Source organism: Chiloscyllium punctatum, chromosome 9 (genome assembly GCF_047496795.1).
Source record: "Chiloscyllium punctatum isolate Juve2018m chromosome 9, sChiPun1.3, whole genome shotgun sequence".
NCBI classification, from domain to species: Eukaryota; Metazoa; Chordata; class Chondrichthyes; order Orectolobiformes; family Hemiscylliidae; genus Chiloscyllium; species Chiloscyllium punctatum.
Window position 1 is genome coordinate 26591928 of NC_092747.1, and position 18372 is coordinate 26610299.

Genomic DNA, 18372 nt, shown 5'->3' on the forward strand with positions numbered 1-18372 from the left:
ATCAGGCAAGGGACAGAAATGCCTTCATAAAAACAGCAAACACTGGAGAAACTCAGGTAAAAACAATGACTGCAGATGCTGGAAACCAGATTCTGGATTAGTGGTGCTGGAAGAGCACAGCAGTTCAGGCAGCATCCAACGAGCAGCGAAATCGACATTTCGGGCAAAAGCCCTTCATCAGGAATAAAGGCAGAGAGCCTGAAGCGTGGAGAGATAAGTGAGAGAGGTTGGGGGTGGGGAGAGAGTAGCACAGAGTACAATAGGTGAGTGGGGGAGGGGATGAAGGTGATAGGTCGGGGGGTGGGGGGAGGGTGGAGTGGATAGGTGGAAAAGGAGATAGGCAGGTAGGACAAGTCATGGGGAAAGTGCTGAGCTGGAAGTTTGGAACTAGGGTGAGGTGGGGGAAGGGGAAATGAGGAAACTGTTGAAGTCCACATTGATGCCCTGGGATTGAAGTGTTCCAAGGCGGAAGATGAAGCGTTCTTCCTCCAGGCGTCTGGTGGTGAGGGAGCGGCGGTGAAGGAGGCCCGGGACCTCCATGTCCTCGGCAAAGTGGGAGGGGGAGTTGAAATGTTGGGCCACGGGGCCGTGTGGTTGATTGGTGCGGGTGTCCCGGAGATGTTCCCTAAAGCGCTCTGCTAGGAGGTGCCCAGTCTCCCCAATGTAGAGGACACTGCATTGGGAGCAATGGATACAATAAATGATATTAGTGGATGTGCAGATAAAACTTTGATGGAAATGCCATCCCATATTCCCAATTCCTCCGCCTCCGCCGTATCTGCTCCCAGGAGGACCAGTTCCACCACAGAACACACCAGATGGCCTCCTTCTTTAGAGACCGCAATTTCCCTTCCCACGTGGTTAAAGATGCCCTCCAACGCATCTCGTCTACATCCCACACCTCCGCCCTCAGACCCCACCCCTCCAACCGTAACAAGGACAGACGCCCCTGGTGCTCACCTTCCACCCTACCAACCTTCACATAAACCAAATCATCCACTGACATTTCCGCCACCTCCAAAAAGACCCCACCACCAGGGATATATTTCCCTCCCCACCCCTTACCGCCTTCCGCAAAGACTGTTCCCTCCGTTACTACCTGATCAGGTCCACGTCCCCCTACAACCCACCCTCCCATCCTGGCACCTTCCCCTGCCACCGCAGGAACTGTAAAACCTGCGTCCATACCTCCTCCCTCACCTCCATCCAAGGCCCTAAAGGAGCCTTCCACATCCATCAAAGTTTTACTTGCACATCCACTAATATCATTTATTGTATCCATTGCTCCCGATGCGGTCTCCTCTACATTGGGGAGATTGGACGCCTTCTAGCAGAGCGCTTTAGGGAACATCTCCGGGACACCCGCACCAATCAACCACACCGCCCCGTGGCCCAACATTTCAACTCCCCCTCCCACTCTGCCAAGGACATGGAGGTCCTGGGCCTCCTTCACCGCCGCTCCCTCACCACTAGACGCCTGGAGGAAGAACGCCTCATCTTCCGCCTCGGAACACTTCAACCCCAGGGCATCAATGTGGACTTCAACAGTTTCCTCATTTCCCCTTCCCCCACCTCACCCTAGTATCAAACTTCCAGCTCAGCGCTGTCCCCATGACTTTTCTGGACTTGTCCTACCTGCCTATCTCCTTTTCCACCTATCCACTCCACCCTCTCCTCCCTGACCTATCACCTTCATCCCCTCCCCCACTCACCTATTGTATTCTATGCTACTCTCTCCCCACCCCCACCCCTCTCTAGCTTATCTCTCCACGCTTCAGGCCTTTATTCCTGATGAAGGGCTTTTGCCCGAAACGTCGATTTCGAAGCTCCTTGGATGCTGCCTGAACTGCTGTGCTCTTCCTGCACCACTAATCCAGAAACTGGAGAAACTCAGCAAGACTGGCATCATCTGTGGACAGAGAAAAACAAGAGTTAATGTTTGCCTGCAATTCAATACCTAACTCTGCAGCCCTGGCCATTATATATCCCTTGACCATCATCAAAATAAATTCCCACTTTGCTTTGCTCTAAACGTCTCAATTTATATTCACCCATGACTCTGTGCTCACGAAGCTGTAACATCTCCTGGTCAAACAATGTCTTGGTTTTGATATTCTTATCCTTTCACAAAGCCCTTGGTATCTGTGTAATCTCCAGCAGTGCCACAACCCTCCAAGATGCTTCTGGTCATCTAATTTTAGAATCTTCTGCACTCCCTGGTTTAGCTTCTTCACTGTTGGTGCGTTACCTTCCTGGTGCCAAGGTCCCAACCTCCGAGATGCTCCCATTACACATTTCTATCTCTTTTTCTTACATTAAGATTAAAACCTACTTCCAGATCAGGTTTGTGGCCATCTCACTTAGTGTCTCCCGAGGTGGCTTGGTGCCATATTTCGTATTTTTTTAATATTGCTATGCAGCTCCCATGGAACATTTTATTACATTAAAAGCACAATATAAATTATTGCTATTTGTAGAATCTCTCTGTGCACAAAGTAGGCACCATATTTCCTACGTTATAAAAATGACAAAACGTAACCTTATTGGCTGAAACACCACAGCAAGTTGTGAGCGGCGCTACATAAACGCAAGTTCATTGTCTTCTAGCAGTCACCTGCTGGTGGTAGTCTAAATCTGTCTCGTACAGGACTGTACAATTGACTGTTCATGAAGTGAACACGGCAAAATAATTAATAGCTACTTTTGGAGTCAACAATAACACGATACAAACAATTCCGAGGAAGGGTCCCTGGAGCCGAAGCGGTTCCTTTGGTTTCTCTGCACAGATGCTGCAAGACCTGCTGAGCTTTTCCAGCAACTTCTGTCTTTGTTTCTAACTATACAATGCCATTTCAACTCGAAACAAAATAAACCACAAGACTTAAACTTTTAAGACAAAGAGAAAATAAAAAGCCCCCTCACATTCTTTACCTTCTGGATTGCAACAGATGAATATCTGCACACATCTCGATGCCTGAGTTGTTGGGACGTGAGAGAAATTGGTGACTGGGTCCTGGCCGGGAACATTAAACATCGGAGTGGGAATTTCCATTGCAGAAGGAATGTCTGATTGGGACCGCGCCCTGCAAGGTAGCTGGCCTGGAGTTGTTGAAGTTTGCAACGATCAGCTGCACAAAGCCATTTCTTGGTGAAAAAGCAGGTGCCGTTTGCTGAGGGGATTTGAGATGGTCCCGTACAACACCCCCTTGTGGAACAGCAACTCTTCTCAACAGGAAACTGCGGAAATTTCAGCTTCATACCGGACTAGAGAGCCAGGGCAGAACATGAATATCGACAAACCCTGTAGACTCGAGGATGTGTATTGTGTTTTAGCAAGAATTCGGACATTGAAAGCTGTGTCTACACTTAAAAAAAATGCATTGGGACACCCTAAAAGTGCACGTTTCCTTTTAATAATGTTTCAATAACCTTCTCACTGTCCCCGCCCCAATTCTCTAATTTTACTTTCAGCCCCTTCAGTTGCATCATTTATTTACAATTTGAATGCAAATATAAATTAAATATAGAAATTGCACAGCCTCCTGTGATTACAAGTTAGAGATTTCTAACGTGGTTTTATGCTAAAATGTTCCCACCCCGCAGAGGGTAAATGGACAAAATGGAGTGGGGGTGGGGTAGTGTCCGGCTGCAAGGGTTGCCTCATAAACAACAAAGAATGGGAAATAAAACAAGGGTATTGCAGTATTCCCAGGAGATTTATTCTAACCATTAAACCAGCAAATCCCACCAACGGGAGAGGTCTTGCTGTTTCAAGATCACTTCTTCAAATCGAGGAATTCTAGGAATGATTGGGAATCACACAACATCAGATTCTTAGAAAGTTGGATAAGTTGAATGGGAGGCAAGAGAAAGCGAATAGAGATGCAAGCGTTCACATCGAATATGCACACCATATTCTCACTGAAAAGCAATAATTAGTTTCAGGGGTTGTGTTGTAAAATTAAAGCGCAGATCTCTTTTTGACCAGCTATATTTACTTTTCTCAACCTGTTCAGGGGTGTTATTATACACGTCTGAAGCAGGTGGGTCTTGAAGCCAGGCATCCTGGCCCAGAGAAAGGGACACTATCACTGCAGCACAGATGCCCTTCAACTGTTTGTATGTTGGAGCTAAACCATGTTAGTTAACTTATGGATCAACACGGGCTTGTGTAGGTTATCATAAACGTGTATTTGGTTATAGTATACCTGTATTTGGTTACAATAAGAGAAAGTGAGGACTGCAGATGCTGGAGATCAGAGCTGAAAATGTGTTGCTGGAAAAGCGCAGCAGGTCAGGCAGCATCCATCAGGAAGGGCTGATGCCCGAAACATCGATTCTCCTGCTCCTTGGATGCTGCCTGACCTGCTGCGCTTTTCCAGCAACACATTTTCAGCTTTGGTTATAATAGACCTATATTTAGTTATGTCACTGGATAATATTCATTAAAAGCAAAATATTGCAGGTGCTGGATATCTGAAGGAAAATAGAAGTTGTTGAAGGACCCAGCAAGTCTAATAGCATCCAGGGAGACAGAAAGTGCTCACATTTTGAGTCTAGTATAACTGCCTCAGAACTTTGGTCCACTCTATTTCTCTCTCTACGGACACTGGCCGATCTACTGAGTTTCTCCATCCATTTTCATTTCTGGGATAATACTATTGCTTTTGTTGCCTTGGGAGATCATTCATTAAACACTGAGGGACACGACCACAGACAGAATTGTTTTGACATATTCCAAGGTCTTCAGCTGTGAGCAGCGTTACAATTCAGTTGCAATATTGAAGCTTAAAACCAATTGGCTCCAGCAGTGAGTGATACTCACACTCAAACTGCCATTTAAGTGATATCTTTTTAGATTAGATTACATTACAGTGTGGAAACAGACCCTTCGGCCCAACAAGTCCACACCGACCCACCAAAGCACAACCCACCCAGACCCATTCTCCTACACCTAACCTGCACATTTTTGGACTGTGGGAGGAAACCCACACAGACAGTCGCCCGAAGCAGGAATTGAACCCAGGTCTCTGGCGCTGTGAGGCAGCAATGCTAACCACTGTGTCACCGTGCCGCCCATCTTGATTTTGAAAAAGTGCAGGTTAAATTTCTTTCACTATTATCCAAAGGTCAGGGCTATTTGATTGCACAATTTCTTTCAAAGTCCACATAACAGCCTTGTTTTCAAACATGTTTCAGTTCTCAAAAGGAGGAAGGCTGGAGTTATGTAGCCTGACACTAATGATGAACAGTACATTAGAATTCAGGTAGAATTCCAACTATAATCCTTCTGAGCCGGAAACAATCAAATGCTGGATCCACTGTACAACCAAAATATTTGACTGGATTATTCACAGAAGCATCGACATATACAGTGACAGGTAAACAAAAATTACAATATTTAAATTACTCCATGTTGCAGGTAGCATGTTAGCTCTGTTAATAATACATACAGCTTTCAGTTCGAGCCTCACTTCAGGTCTGGAAAAGATGATATACCTACAAAGAATGTTATGTTGTTTGCAAAGATATTGTCTGAACATGAAATACAAGCAAGGAAAGCAGATATACATTTCCAAAATGCTGTCAAGAGCAGCACTCCCTATGAACACTGCTGTGGATGTTAAGATAGTATATGAAATCTTCTAGACTCAATAGAAAGACAGCTCGATATGCTCTAGAAGTCGTCAATCCAGAAGCGACATTGAAACTGAAAACAAGTGCCTTGCTTTAGTCAAGTAAATTATGCAACAACATGCAACTCTCTGTGTGGTGCAGGAAATAGTGATGAAAGTATGACTTGAAAGTATCAAGAACAGACTTGGCACCTCTTCACTCTCACGGGAACTGTGACTATTTCATCAGCATTGAATACAATTCTGATCACTAGGCCTTAGACTAGATGACATATACAAGATTGTAAAATATTATGAAGTACATTTCCGTCTCTATGGCATTGCAGACGTGGTGATGATTGACGTGCCTCTTGATTCCTGAGTGAAGATTACAGCTACTTCATAAAGGATCGGAAAATTCAACACCACACATCATTGCACGCGATCGACCCTCAGCCCCCAGCCCCTATGCTTGACAAGCCAAATGGAAAGCTGAGCTGATGGTGAGACTCACTAAAGGGGTAACAAAGAAAAGGGGTCAAAATCCAGCATTGACTTCTACAAGACAATTCTTCATGAAATACACCTGATGGCACTGAAATGAGTGTACTCCAAAGAATGATGTTATGCCATATCCAAACTACCTTACAATAGAAAAAAAACACTACTGCAACCAAGGGGACTAACAAACAAGAGTGACAACATCAAGATGAAATGACAGAAAGCAAAATTTCACTTTGATAGATCTGCTCAGTCATTGCCAGATCATTGGGAATCGGTCACAATGTAAACATTTACCGCCCCCCCCAAGAGTTAGTCTACATGGCAACTTGGGACCTGAGTCGAGTAGTTGTCACCCCTGCCTGTGTACAGAGAATCTGAGTATTTTGATTTGATTTGTTATTGTCACATGGACTGAGATACAATGAAAAGTTTTGGTTTTATGTGCTACCCAGGCAAGTCATACTTACGTAAGTATATCAGGGAAATAGAACAAAATGCAGAATATAGTTTTACGGTTACAGAGAAGGTGCAGAGAAACATCAAAGCTAAGATATTAGAGATCCGTTCAAAAGTCTGATAACAGTACAATTGCAACATTTAAAAGACTGGATGTATGAATGAATAGGAAGGGTTTGGAGAGATATGGACCGGTGTTGGCAACTGGGACTGGATTAGGTTGGGCTATCTGGTCAGCATGCACGAGTTGGACTGAAGGGCTGTTTTCCATGCATACATCTCTATGACTGGATGTAGGTTTGCTAGCTGAGCTGGAAGGTTTGTTTTCAGATGTTTCATCATCATACTTCAGTTCTATCGACTCTATCAACAAGCACCTTGACTTGGATCCCATTTACCACTCCTGAGAAAAAGAACAGGAAATGACATCACTATAGGAAATGGCATCACCAGACCGAGGAAACTCAAACATATAAATATAAAGCGGGCTACACCACCAGTGCTTCATTTGGAGGCTCATTGATGGTGTTACCTAGTAATGGTGAGGAAACATCTGAAAACAAATTTTCCAGCTCAGTGAGCAAACCTACATTCAGCACCTCAACTTGAACTACAAATCTTCTCAAAACTCACTAATCTCTGTAACAGCAGGGAAGAAGCTGTTCTTGAATCTGTTTTCAAATTTTTGTATGTTTAGATTTAGATTAATTACAGTGTGGAAACAGGCCCTTCGGCCCAACAAGTCCACACCGCCCCGTCGAAGCGCAACCCACCCATACCCCTACATCTACCCCTTACCTAACACAACGGGCAATTTAGGATGGCCAATTCACCTGGCCTGCACATCTTTGGACTGTGGGAGGAAACCGGAGCAAACCCACACAGACACGGGGAGAATGTGAAAACTCCACACAGTCAGTCGCCTGAGGCGGGAATTGAACCCGGGTCTCTGGCGCTGTGAGGCAGCAGTGCTAACCACTGTGCCACCGTGCCACGCATGTTCTGCCTGATGAGAGTGGAAGAGTGAATAACCTGGGTGGGAGGGGTCTTTGATGACGTTGGCTGCTTTCCAAGGCAGCAGGAAGTGTAGACAGAGTCAATGGAAGGAAGGCTGGTTTTCATGATGGACTGGGCTGGGCTCACAAATCCATAATTTCTTGTGGTCTTGAGCAGTGCAATTGCCATACAAAGCTGTGACACATCTGGATAGGATGCTTTCTATGGTGCATTTTAAAAATTGGTAAGAGTCATTGTGGACATGCTGAATTTCCTTAGCCTTTTGAGGAAATAGTGATGTTGGTGTGCTTTCTTGACTGTCATGTTGATGTGGTTGGACCAGGATAGATCATTGGTGATACTTACTCCAATGAATTTGAAGCTCTTGACCACTTACACCTCAGCACCATTGCTACAGACAGGTGCATGTCCTCCACACTGTTCCCTGCAGTCGATGACATTGATGGAGAGATTGTTGCCTTTACAGCAGGTCACCAAACTCTATCTCGTTCCTCTCCTCTCTCTTGTTGTTTCAGATCCAGCCCACCACAACGGTCTTATTGGCAAACTTGTAAATGGAGTTATAGCAGAATGTGGCCACATAGTCATAAGTATGGTAAAGGACTGAATACGCAGCCTGTGGGGCAATGGTGCTGAGGATTATTGTAGACCAGAAATGTCAATGTAACTGCAGCATCTATGTTCAACTGGAGGATCTGTGTCTTCACTGTCGGCAGCTGATTCGTAAGATGTGATCTAACCATCTGTAAAGGGTATATAGCCTGGCCATTAGGCTCAGAGGCCCAATAATCCCCAGCGATAGAAATGCATTAGCTGCTCCAGTATATGTAAAGACTAGAAGCTTTTTTTATTGCATACATTCAGATAGCAAACTTTACAGTCTTACATAATCAATTCCTTTTGTCAGTACTTTATTTCTGAGTAAGGAATCAATGAATGCATCCCATCTGAACTCTCAGCTCCTGACCTATGAAACTCATTAGATAGAGAAAAATGGTTTGTGTTGGCAGAATGGGAGTTCCATGTTAAGGATTTCTTCTTCTGTGCAAGCTCCATCAGTGACAGAGCCAAACTGGTGTGGCTTCAGTGGATAGATTCCCATTAGCTTTGTAGCAATAAATTGAGCTGAAATGCCAATAAACTGTAAATGAGTCTTTACAACATTTTACTGTGCTGCCATAAACCTATTGAAAAAGGCTTTGACTAAATAAAGTATCTTGCTGTGTAGCTGACAGACTTCACAAGCCTCCATCAACCAGAAAGGAAGAATAGCTCTCATCTTAGGGTGCAAGAGTGAATGTTTTTGGAAAACATCTTTCTCTCCCGAGTAAGCCTGCTCCTACTTCAGAAGAATATTCCATGTTCATCACGATTTCTCCAGCTGAATGAAGCTCTAGTTAGAGTGACTAAAACAATTTTGAACCCGTACTGCACATAACTAGTAGAATTTGATGTAACCACGTCATCTGGATTAGTGCATGATGTTAAATGGAGCCTGTATGGACAGTATTCCAGCAAGTCTCCTTTCCTTATGGTTTTGCAGTCTGTACTTCTGTAACTTTATCCAAGTCTTGCAAACAAATGGCAACATCTACTTTTCAGTTTCGGTTATGTAGCCCAACCCTTTTCCTTTCTTCAGTCTTTGTTGATTGATCTACTAATTCACTTTTTCTGGGAGTTGGTTATGTGGGTTAAAGATCTCCTATAATTCAGAGGGCACAGGGCTGCGCTAAGTCGCTAGAGTTCTTGAGGTACAGGGTGGTTGCTGCTGCTTACTTACAGGAGTTGCCGTCAGGGATGGAAGCAAGCTCCTCCAGTCCAGTCACATGACTGATGTTGGGAAAGGAGGGGAGGAGAGGGATAGTGGCTCACTGCTTAGCACTGCTGCCTCACAGTGCCAGGGAGCTAAGTTCAATTCCACCCTTGAGTGACTGTCTGTATGGACTTTGCATATTCTCCTAGTGTCTGTGTGGGTTGGAGCTGTATACCTACAGGAAGGTGAGGATGTGATTAAACTGCCAGTTGGTTACTTATTGAAGAAGATCAACATCCACCAGAGGAAATACTCCACGATCAAAAAGGAACTTCAGCTTGGTACTGGCCTTACAACATTTTAATGTCATGGACAATGTGTTGGAGACGGTTGTGTACTCTGACCACAACCTGCTTACATTCTTAGAATGCTTTAAAGACAAGAATATGAGACTATTTCATTGGAGTCTTATGTTACAGACTTTTAACTTAAAAATCACACATGTTGCAGGCTGTAAGAATATAATTACAGAGATGTTATCGTAGATTTAACTGATAGAGTTTGGATGAGATTTGTCTTTATTTAATGTTATACTTATACAGGTATATGGGAAAATGTTAAGGTGAACTTATATTAAAGTTATCTATATGTTAGAGTAATGTGTTTTAAAAGTAGGGAGAAAAAAAGAAGCCATCTCTTCATTATGATGCTTTATTTTTTTCTTAAGGGGGGCAGTGTTATGAAGATGTGGGTGTACTGTACTTTAAGAGAGCAAAGGACTTGGGAAGTACATCGAGTGCTGGAGAATTTATAAAGTAACATTTGATTCAGAGCAAACAGCATTCGCTGAGTTGCTATGAGACAAAAACATAAATTTGAATTCAGCCAATCAGTTTAAACTATACCCCGAAAATATTTGAATTGAGTATATTGACGAACTTAAAAGCCAATAACACATTCCGATGCTTTGGGGGTATAAGACTGGGGAAAATGGAACATTTGAGAGGAGAATGGCCAAGCCCAGCATATAAACAGACTGCTTGAAAAATAGCTCTCTTAAAAGTACCTTTTCGATCAGTAACCTGTGACACAGAAATTCCTAAGAAGAAGTCAAGAAGACACAGGAAAATCTGAATAGAAGCACGAAAGCTGTCTGGTTTTGAGATAAGAAGTGTGGTTTTGTAAATCTTAATTGCAAGTTTTATTTGACTAGTATTACAGAAGGGAAGGTAAAAGACAGGTTAGAGGAAGAAATTGTAAATAGTGGTTAGTTAACTATTCTCTGTTATACTTTTAGAAATAAAGTTGTTAATTTGTACTTTAAATATCGCTTGGCCACTTGGATTTTTACAGATTACTGCTGCACGTTGTTTCTGTGTTGTTGGTTTTAAATTAAGCAGGAGGGTTTACCCAGTGTTGTAACAATGGTTTACATCCTGACTATAGCCTCCAGACCATAGCTGTGGCACTGTGACTCTTATCACCAGATACTCCTTTGTCTCTCCTTACTCTTCAGAGTATCTCTTCTTGTTCCAACCCTCCCATTTTAAATCTTTGCTCTGCACAAAGCAATATTACCACAACATAAATATTTTCTTCTCAAGACAGCTTCCACTCCTCTCTCCCTGATGAGTGACTTCCAACTTTTGAGGTTCCAACCCTCATCTCAATTCACCCCTGTCTCTCACATCTGAGCTTCTATATTCCCTGAATCTCTTCGACCATAATAAAACCCATATTACCTGGCCTTACTCTCCCCATCAGCTCATCCACAGAAATGGCCATCAACTCTTTGTTTTACTCTTCAATATCCTGTTTTCCTCTTAAAAATATCACTCCTGAATTAATGCAGTCTAGCCTTTGGCTCTCTATTCACCATGAAATTTCTATGCCCACTGATCTGATCCACACATGTTACCACTACCTTTCACTCACTAGTCTCCAATAAAATAATTACTTTCTCTTTTCCTGCCTATATCCTCCATAAAGTTTAAATCTTCATGCCCTTAAATTAAAAAAAAGGATGCTGAATTCAATGGATATATTGATTGACTGGCTTGGCCTTTCATTGTGAAGTCTGGATCATATAATAGCAATTTGTAGTTAGTGTGATAACACAACCCAAGATGCTGCATGTAATATAACAAAGCAAAGCTGGGCACCAATTCAGCCAAGGCAACAGTAGGATCGATGTCTCAAAGCTCAGCCAAACAGGGAGGCTATAGGAAAAGTCCCAAAGGAAGGAAGAAAAGCCACAGGAGGTGAAGTTCAAGGAGAGATTAAGATATAGTCATCTGAAATTATAGCCAGCAATGTTGGACTGATGAAAGTCAGAATGGAGAGCACGTCAGCATTATAGCCAACTCCGATCATGACTCGCCTGGACAATTCTGCTTTCTGGGAGAAAAACAAAAGATGTCTTTAAGAGGAGAGTTACATTCTCTAATCCCTTGCCTTGTAATAGTGGCCAGTCCTTTCTCCTTTTTACTTCTGCATTTGCCAGCCAACAATCTTTTGCCCATTCAGCAAATTGACAGAAATCTGTGGCCTATTAAACCGAATTTGAGCACCTAATTGAAATCAGCCAACATAGCCCAACTGGAGATTGCTTTGTGGCTCAAAGAAACCTCTATCTATTGAACCATTATGGAAGCCTAGGAATTAACCCATCAAGGACCACTTCAACAGGTAAGCTGCCCACTGGTGACAATTACCCACAGATATCATAAAATAACTATGAAAATTACATTCACCAAGCTTCGGATATATCTGCCACAGCAAAATGGCCTCTTTAACCTTTACTATCACAATCTGGGAGTACATGAATGGTCAATACTAAAATTCTGAAAGAGGGGAAATAAGGTTTTGCAGTAAAGTTGTGGAAGAATTACATGCAGGTACCAAATATTCCTAATTAAGTTTGCGTTGTGCTAAATCTGTCAAGGTAGCAAGCTTAATTGCTGACTCTTGATATCCAGGTAAATGACTGTGATGTTAAAATGTTAACATTGTCAGGTAACGTTCGTCTTGTGACTGAGATAATGGAAGCAATAACTGAATATTGAAAATTGGATTGATCTAAAAGTCAAATGCTAAGTTTTTTTTAGGCCAAAGGTTATTTGTCGATTTCACCTCGAGTAAGAGTTTTGGAGGAGTTAACATAAGCATTTGATTTGGGCCTCAGTGAAACCCCAAAAAATAACTATTGTGATTAAATGAAGTATAAACTAACAGTCTGATATGACTAATTCAGAAGCAAAATTTCTCTCTCTAGAGATGCGGCCAGATATGCTGAGTTTCTCCAGCACTATTTCAATTCATTCCAGGCTCCTTAGTGTTTCAACATACCAGAAGCTGCTTAAAACTACACCACCTCACATTTTCAAGTTTAATTTGACACAGGTACCCTGTTATTCTAAACATGTCTGCCAAAACAATCTGCAACATTTTTGCATACTGTCAACAATGTGCAAATGCTTATTTTATAGTCATTAAGGTTTTTATTTGAATAGATCTGTTATAAAAAAGACTAAAATAAAGCAAAAATACTATAGGTGCTGAACATTTGAAACAAAAACAGAAATAGCTGGAGAAACTCTGCTCCCGCCCCCCCACCCCCCAGCAGAATTTGTGGGAAAAAAGCAGACTCAATGTTTCAAGTCTGGTGACTCTTTATCCATTGGAAATGTAGAGTGCTTATTATAACTACCATTTAGTGGAAGATGTAGTTAGCACATATCAATCACAGTAAAATAAACAAACATAGCAATTACTTAAAGTTTGCCATCACATCAAAACTTCTTCTGTACTGAATTCCTGAATAGGGCATGAGGGGGCCACACACACGCTACATGCAATGACTAATATTGCCGAGCTGGAAAGGTGTCTGCACCTCATTAAAGGAGCCATGAGGCAACTCAGGTATTTCTAACGGGAGAATAATTACCATCTCCTAAAAGCACTCGTGATCATAGCTTCGAGGCTTATCATGAAAAAGAATCCAGAAAATAGACAAACCCACCCAACATATAAATTCCGGAAGAGGGTATCATGAGGGAGGAGAGAGAGATGCACCTTTTTGGTTCTTGCTTATAATATTGAATGGTGCGTTTTCCTCCTAAATTATTAGTTTGATTAAATTATAGCACAAATTTAAACTTCATTATTTTCTTAGCAACACAACTAGCTAATTCAGTCTAGATGCGAGATATGTGCAGACCTGCATATCTCAAATGGTTATTCATCTATCCCCATTTCTGTCTAATTTAATCCTGCAACCATTTTGACACGATTGTCTTGCTCATCCCAGATGAAGGAAGATTATTGCTTGTTAAATGACTTGTTATCGCCTCAACTTGTCTTGTTAATGTTCAGTTTCCTATTTTATGAAACAAGCTAGTTATGAAAACACAACAGGGAGGTCAGAATAGGTAACTTTAGCTCGTTGCCTGCTGTGAAGAACCTTAATGGTACTCAGTACCAAACTGCAACTCAGGGCATATTCCATGGGCACCAACCACATACATTCCACACATTGGCATTGCCAGCCTCTGACAACTCTCATGATCCATCTCCATTGCACTTGCAGGAGGCTCAGGAAGCAAACACTCACAACACAGTGCGCATAAGCAACTAATATTAAAAAGCTGTTGCAAGGACACTTTGTGCTCAGGAACAGACTCCTAGCTCATATATCAGACCAAGCTGCATCTCAGGGCTGCTCTCTTAATGTTCATTCACTTATCAGTTATCTGCATGCTCGCACTATACCTGCTTTTTTCTGTCTATTAATATGTTGGCATTTCAACCGGAGTCAAAAGCTATCAGTCCTGCCAGAATGACTTACTATTTTATCACAGGCACACAGGTTGTCATAGTGTTAGTAGTGACCTGTCTGGGTGGATCGTGGTGCATCGTACCATACACTGAAGCGTCATTCCAGCACCTACAGCATCTATCATCTGCTTGTGCGGCAAACACACTGCAGGTGTATTCATAGCCATGTGGGTCAGTTCAGTCAAGGAGAGGCTGCTATCTGTCAGGGAGTCCTGGTACTTTCTGTCAGAGGCACAGCCTGTGCAGTCTCAGGGCTTGGCCACAATCAGTCATTCGATTGGGACACCCACGGTCAGTGCATCTGTCACATTACAGACTATGGTGAGGTCAACAATGAGTCCATCACAAGCTGTCAGGGGAATTCTACAAATACAGCACTCAGGGGGCTGGCCAGTCTGGTCTAGAGGCTGCTTGCTGAAAATAGACACAGCTCTGGAGTGAATACAGTCCTGGGGGGATCCACCTATCAGTCATTCAGGAGGGCACAAACTTGGCCTGAATGGGCAGCAGGGGTATCACTGCCAAAAGGGTGGGTGAAAACAGAGGCATTTGAGGAGGTGGGGACAGGGCCAATGTCAGGGATGGAGGGGGTATGTGGAATAGCATCGGAGGACATGATGGACCATGGAAGAGGTTTAGTGGCAGGGACCACTAATAAGAGCAGTAGGGTGGGCATCATTAAGGTGTAATACTGGCATTCAGGTGCAGGGAGGACAGTGGAGGAAAATGCAATGTGGTAACTGTATTCATGAGGTGTGGGGTGGGTGTGTGTGGAGAAGATGGGTTGAAATGGTTTCAAATTAAATGTAACTGGGGTTTGCAAATGGCTGCTTCATGTATTTGTTGCAATAATATCCCAGCATCCAGTAAATGTGGATCCCACACTTTCACCAATTAAAATGATTCTGACTCCATCCACTCTGGGATAGTGCCTGTTGCTGGTGTGAGGTAAAAGGAGAAATGAGGTTTTGGGGTGGGGGGAACCTGGTGACTAGGTTGGGTCCCGTCCAGTGCTAATGGTGTTCACCAGGAGCTGTGGTCCCTGCCATCACTTTCCGTTCTCTCCATACAAATTGCCACTAGAAAACAATAGGCACAATAACCAGGGCAGAAGGAGTCAGTGTCACTTTGACAGGCAAAAGTGCAGCATCCATATCTGCTGGATGCTGGGACATTACCGGAACAAATACATGAAGCAGCCATTTGCAAATCCCAGTTACATTTAATTTGAATTCATTGTTCATTTGCTACCCATAAAGAGTGAAGGTGCTAAGGGAGCAGATCCTGGTTAAAGGGAATTTGCTCCACGTTATTAGTACTTGCAAGTTGAACTTTATTATGACGGTGAAGTTAGTAGCATTGATTTAAAAACTGGTCAAAGACAAACCATTACTTATGCACCTTCCAAGGATGGCAGTCAGGCACCATCCCTTCTTCATCTGTCATATCAGTTTAGCAATTGTCTGTTCTGAATGCATGATTGATTGATGTGGGTCTGGGATGGAAAGGGGATTGGAGCATGACACTTTTTTTGCTATAATGTGCAGGTCACTCTGCCAGCATGGCACCTTCACTAAATTGCTGCACAGACTGAGATTGAAGCTGAACAAACATTGGAGACACACCCATCATCATAAGGTGCAGCATTTCTCACCGTCTGGAGCAGTTATGTGCAGCTCACATCTGGAGGGTGTACCATCCCTGACTTTTCTGAGAGCTAAAATCCCTTTATTCTTACGTTCCTGACATGGGTAATTTCCAGCAGCTGTTGGGATATTGCTCCCCGTGGCTGCTTTCCTAAGGCAGTGAAAGCCGACATGGGGTGAATCAGGACCGGCGGCAGGTCCAGGGTCACCAAAGCAGCCGAGCCTCATGGAGAATATGGTACACCCACCTCAGTCACCTGTTGCTGACGCATGGCCCCTGAGGATGCTTTGGCTCTGCAGGAGGCTGAAGGCTTTTTGATCCCAACCCCACTTCCTGTGGACGAGTAAGGGGCAGTATTGATACATGCTCTGTCCATCCACAGAAAGCATCATAGAAGTCTGCTGGTTGCTGGAGTGTGATCCGAGGACTGCAAGAGTGGGAGGCTATCCTTTCCTGATGGCTGCACTGAAGGTGGATCACAGGAACAACAGTCTGCTTCTAGGGAACAATGGGTAACCTGTGTGAGATTTTTCAATGATGCACCCAAAAGTGCATTAGCACAGTGACTAATGGTATCAGTGCAAAATCACACTGGTTCAAATGGATTAGATCAGTACTACTGCCTGGGTAGTAGGATCTCGGAACTAGATTCCCCTAGGGGCAGGGTGCCATCAGCTGCATGTGTCACTGAGAGGGCATATAACAACACTATGGCCTACACCAACAGTAAAGTTTGATTAATGTCCAAGTGACTGTCCATGTATCAGGGCTGTGGTAGTGCAAATGATGCAGCTGTTAAAACATGTGGTTCCATTGTTTGGCCCAGAGCCTCTAATTTAGTCTGGACAGAGTGTGCTGCATCACCCTGCTGTTCTGTGCACAATTAGAGCAGGCAATGAGATAATGTGATAGATCCTGAGGAACTCGGGATATGGGGGCAGTCTTCTGAAGACGAGGATGAACACACTGGGGAAGAGGAAGCTATCCTTGCCCATGAACCAAGTTGAGCTCTTACAAGCCAGATAGGACCTAATAGATATGGTGTTCCAATAGGTGAGAGTAGGGTACAGCAGTCAATTATTTAGTGGTGAAATATGATTTGAATTAAGGGGGTAAACTTCGATTGGTTTTGATGGTGTTCCCTTTTGCTGTCTGTAAATAAAAGCTCATATTTGGATTTGTTCCAATGCTTGTCTATAGGTGAAGTTCCCTTGCTGGTCAATGGAACGCTGCAGGCCTAGGGAGGACAGAGATGTGGTAACTTAGAGTGTCCAAACTGGATGCAGCTACAGATGCGTAAAGTGTGTGCCTGGTGGTTTAATGGTGTTGACAGTAAGAGAATGGGTTTGTCAAAGAATGTTAGTCACAGTGACTAACTGCCATGTGCAGCATGACTGCTGTGCTGTTACATTGCCAATGAGTGCCAATACTGGACTGCCAATGCTTATCCAGGCACCTGTTATGAAGGTGTAGAGGTGTATTGTACTGTTAGGAGACTTGAAGGACTTAGCAAGCACAGAGTGCTGGAATTTACAATGTAACATTTGGTCCAGCAACTAGCAGTACCTGGGTTGCTATGAGACAAAAACAAATTCAAATGCAGCCATCAGTTTAAATTATGGCCTAAGATACTAAACTTCAATCAAGGTCAAACTTAGTATTTTGACAATATTAAAACCAATGAAATGATCCGATGGTTTGGGATATAAAAGCGAAAAACAAATTGAACAGCTGGAGAACTGCCTGGAGAATAGCTCTTATAAAAGATACCTTTATCTATCAATGACCTGGGAAACAGAAACCCTAAGAAGATGACTGAGGAAGATATAAAGAGAAGATTCCACAGCTGGCTTGTTTTGAAATTTGAATTTTTTGGCAAATCTTAATCAGGGGGTTTTATCAGACCAGTATTTTAGAAGGGAAAGTAAAAGATAGGTTAGAGAAAGGAATTGTAAATACTTGTAAGTTAATATTCTATGTTAGACTTAATTAATAAAGTTCCTAATTTTAAAAAAAATTAAATAGTGACGTTTGGGACAGTTCTTGGCTTCTCGAATTTTAATGGATTACAGCATGGGTTATATCATTTCTGTGTTGCAGGTTTAAATTAGCAGGAGGGATTTACCATGCAACATCACGCCTCTCAAAGTTAGTCTTTGGGTGGGTATCTGCTGGGTGGCAAATTGTTCGGAAACGGCTCATGATAAGATGGAACTGGCATCAGATGTGTGGGATGCCACAGGGGTGGGACAGGTAGTTAACGAGGTGAGTTTGGCAAGACATGAGAACACTCGATAGGCTTCATAGCAAAAACACCCTCCAAAAAACTATGAATCGTGCACTTGGTGCTCCTTTTTCTCGGGTGACTGCCTATCATTATTCATGCAATCTCTATCTCCTGCTGTCAGTGAATGTTTCAATAGTAACCTATAACATTGCATTGGGGATAGGCCTTCAGAGTATTTCAAGCTGTCCTTTTATTTCAAATTTTCATCAATGAGTTTTATTTCCAATGTCAAACACTGTCAATGTATTAAACATGGT

The 18372-nt window shown here is 43.0% G+C and overlaps 1 protein-coding gene and 1 pseudogene across 1 annotated transcript in view; both read right to left on the reverse strand.

Moving 5' to 3' along the window:
• LOC140481230 (NACHT and WD repeat domain-containing protein 2-like) overlaps positions 1-3239 on the reverse strand; it is a 46216-nt gene extending 42977 nt beyond the window's left edge. The window contains exon 1 of the mRNA XM_072577089.1: positions 2932-3239. Within this exon, the coding sequence (XP_072433190.1) occupies positions 2932-3052 (121 nt within the window). The 5' untranslated portion in view covers positions 3053-3239. The remainder of the gene's footprint in view (positions 1-2931) is intronic.
• Positions 3240-8571: 5332 nt separating this feature from the next.
• Positions 8572-13922, reverse strand: LOC140481050 (G1/S-specific cyclin-E1 pseudogene; annotated as a pseudogene).
• Positions 13923-18372: the final 4450 nt, after the last annotated feature.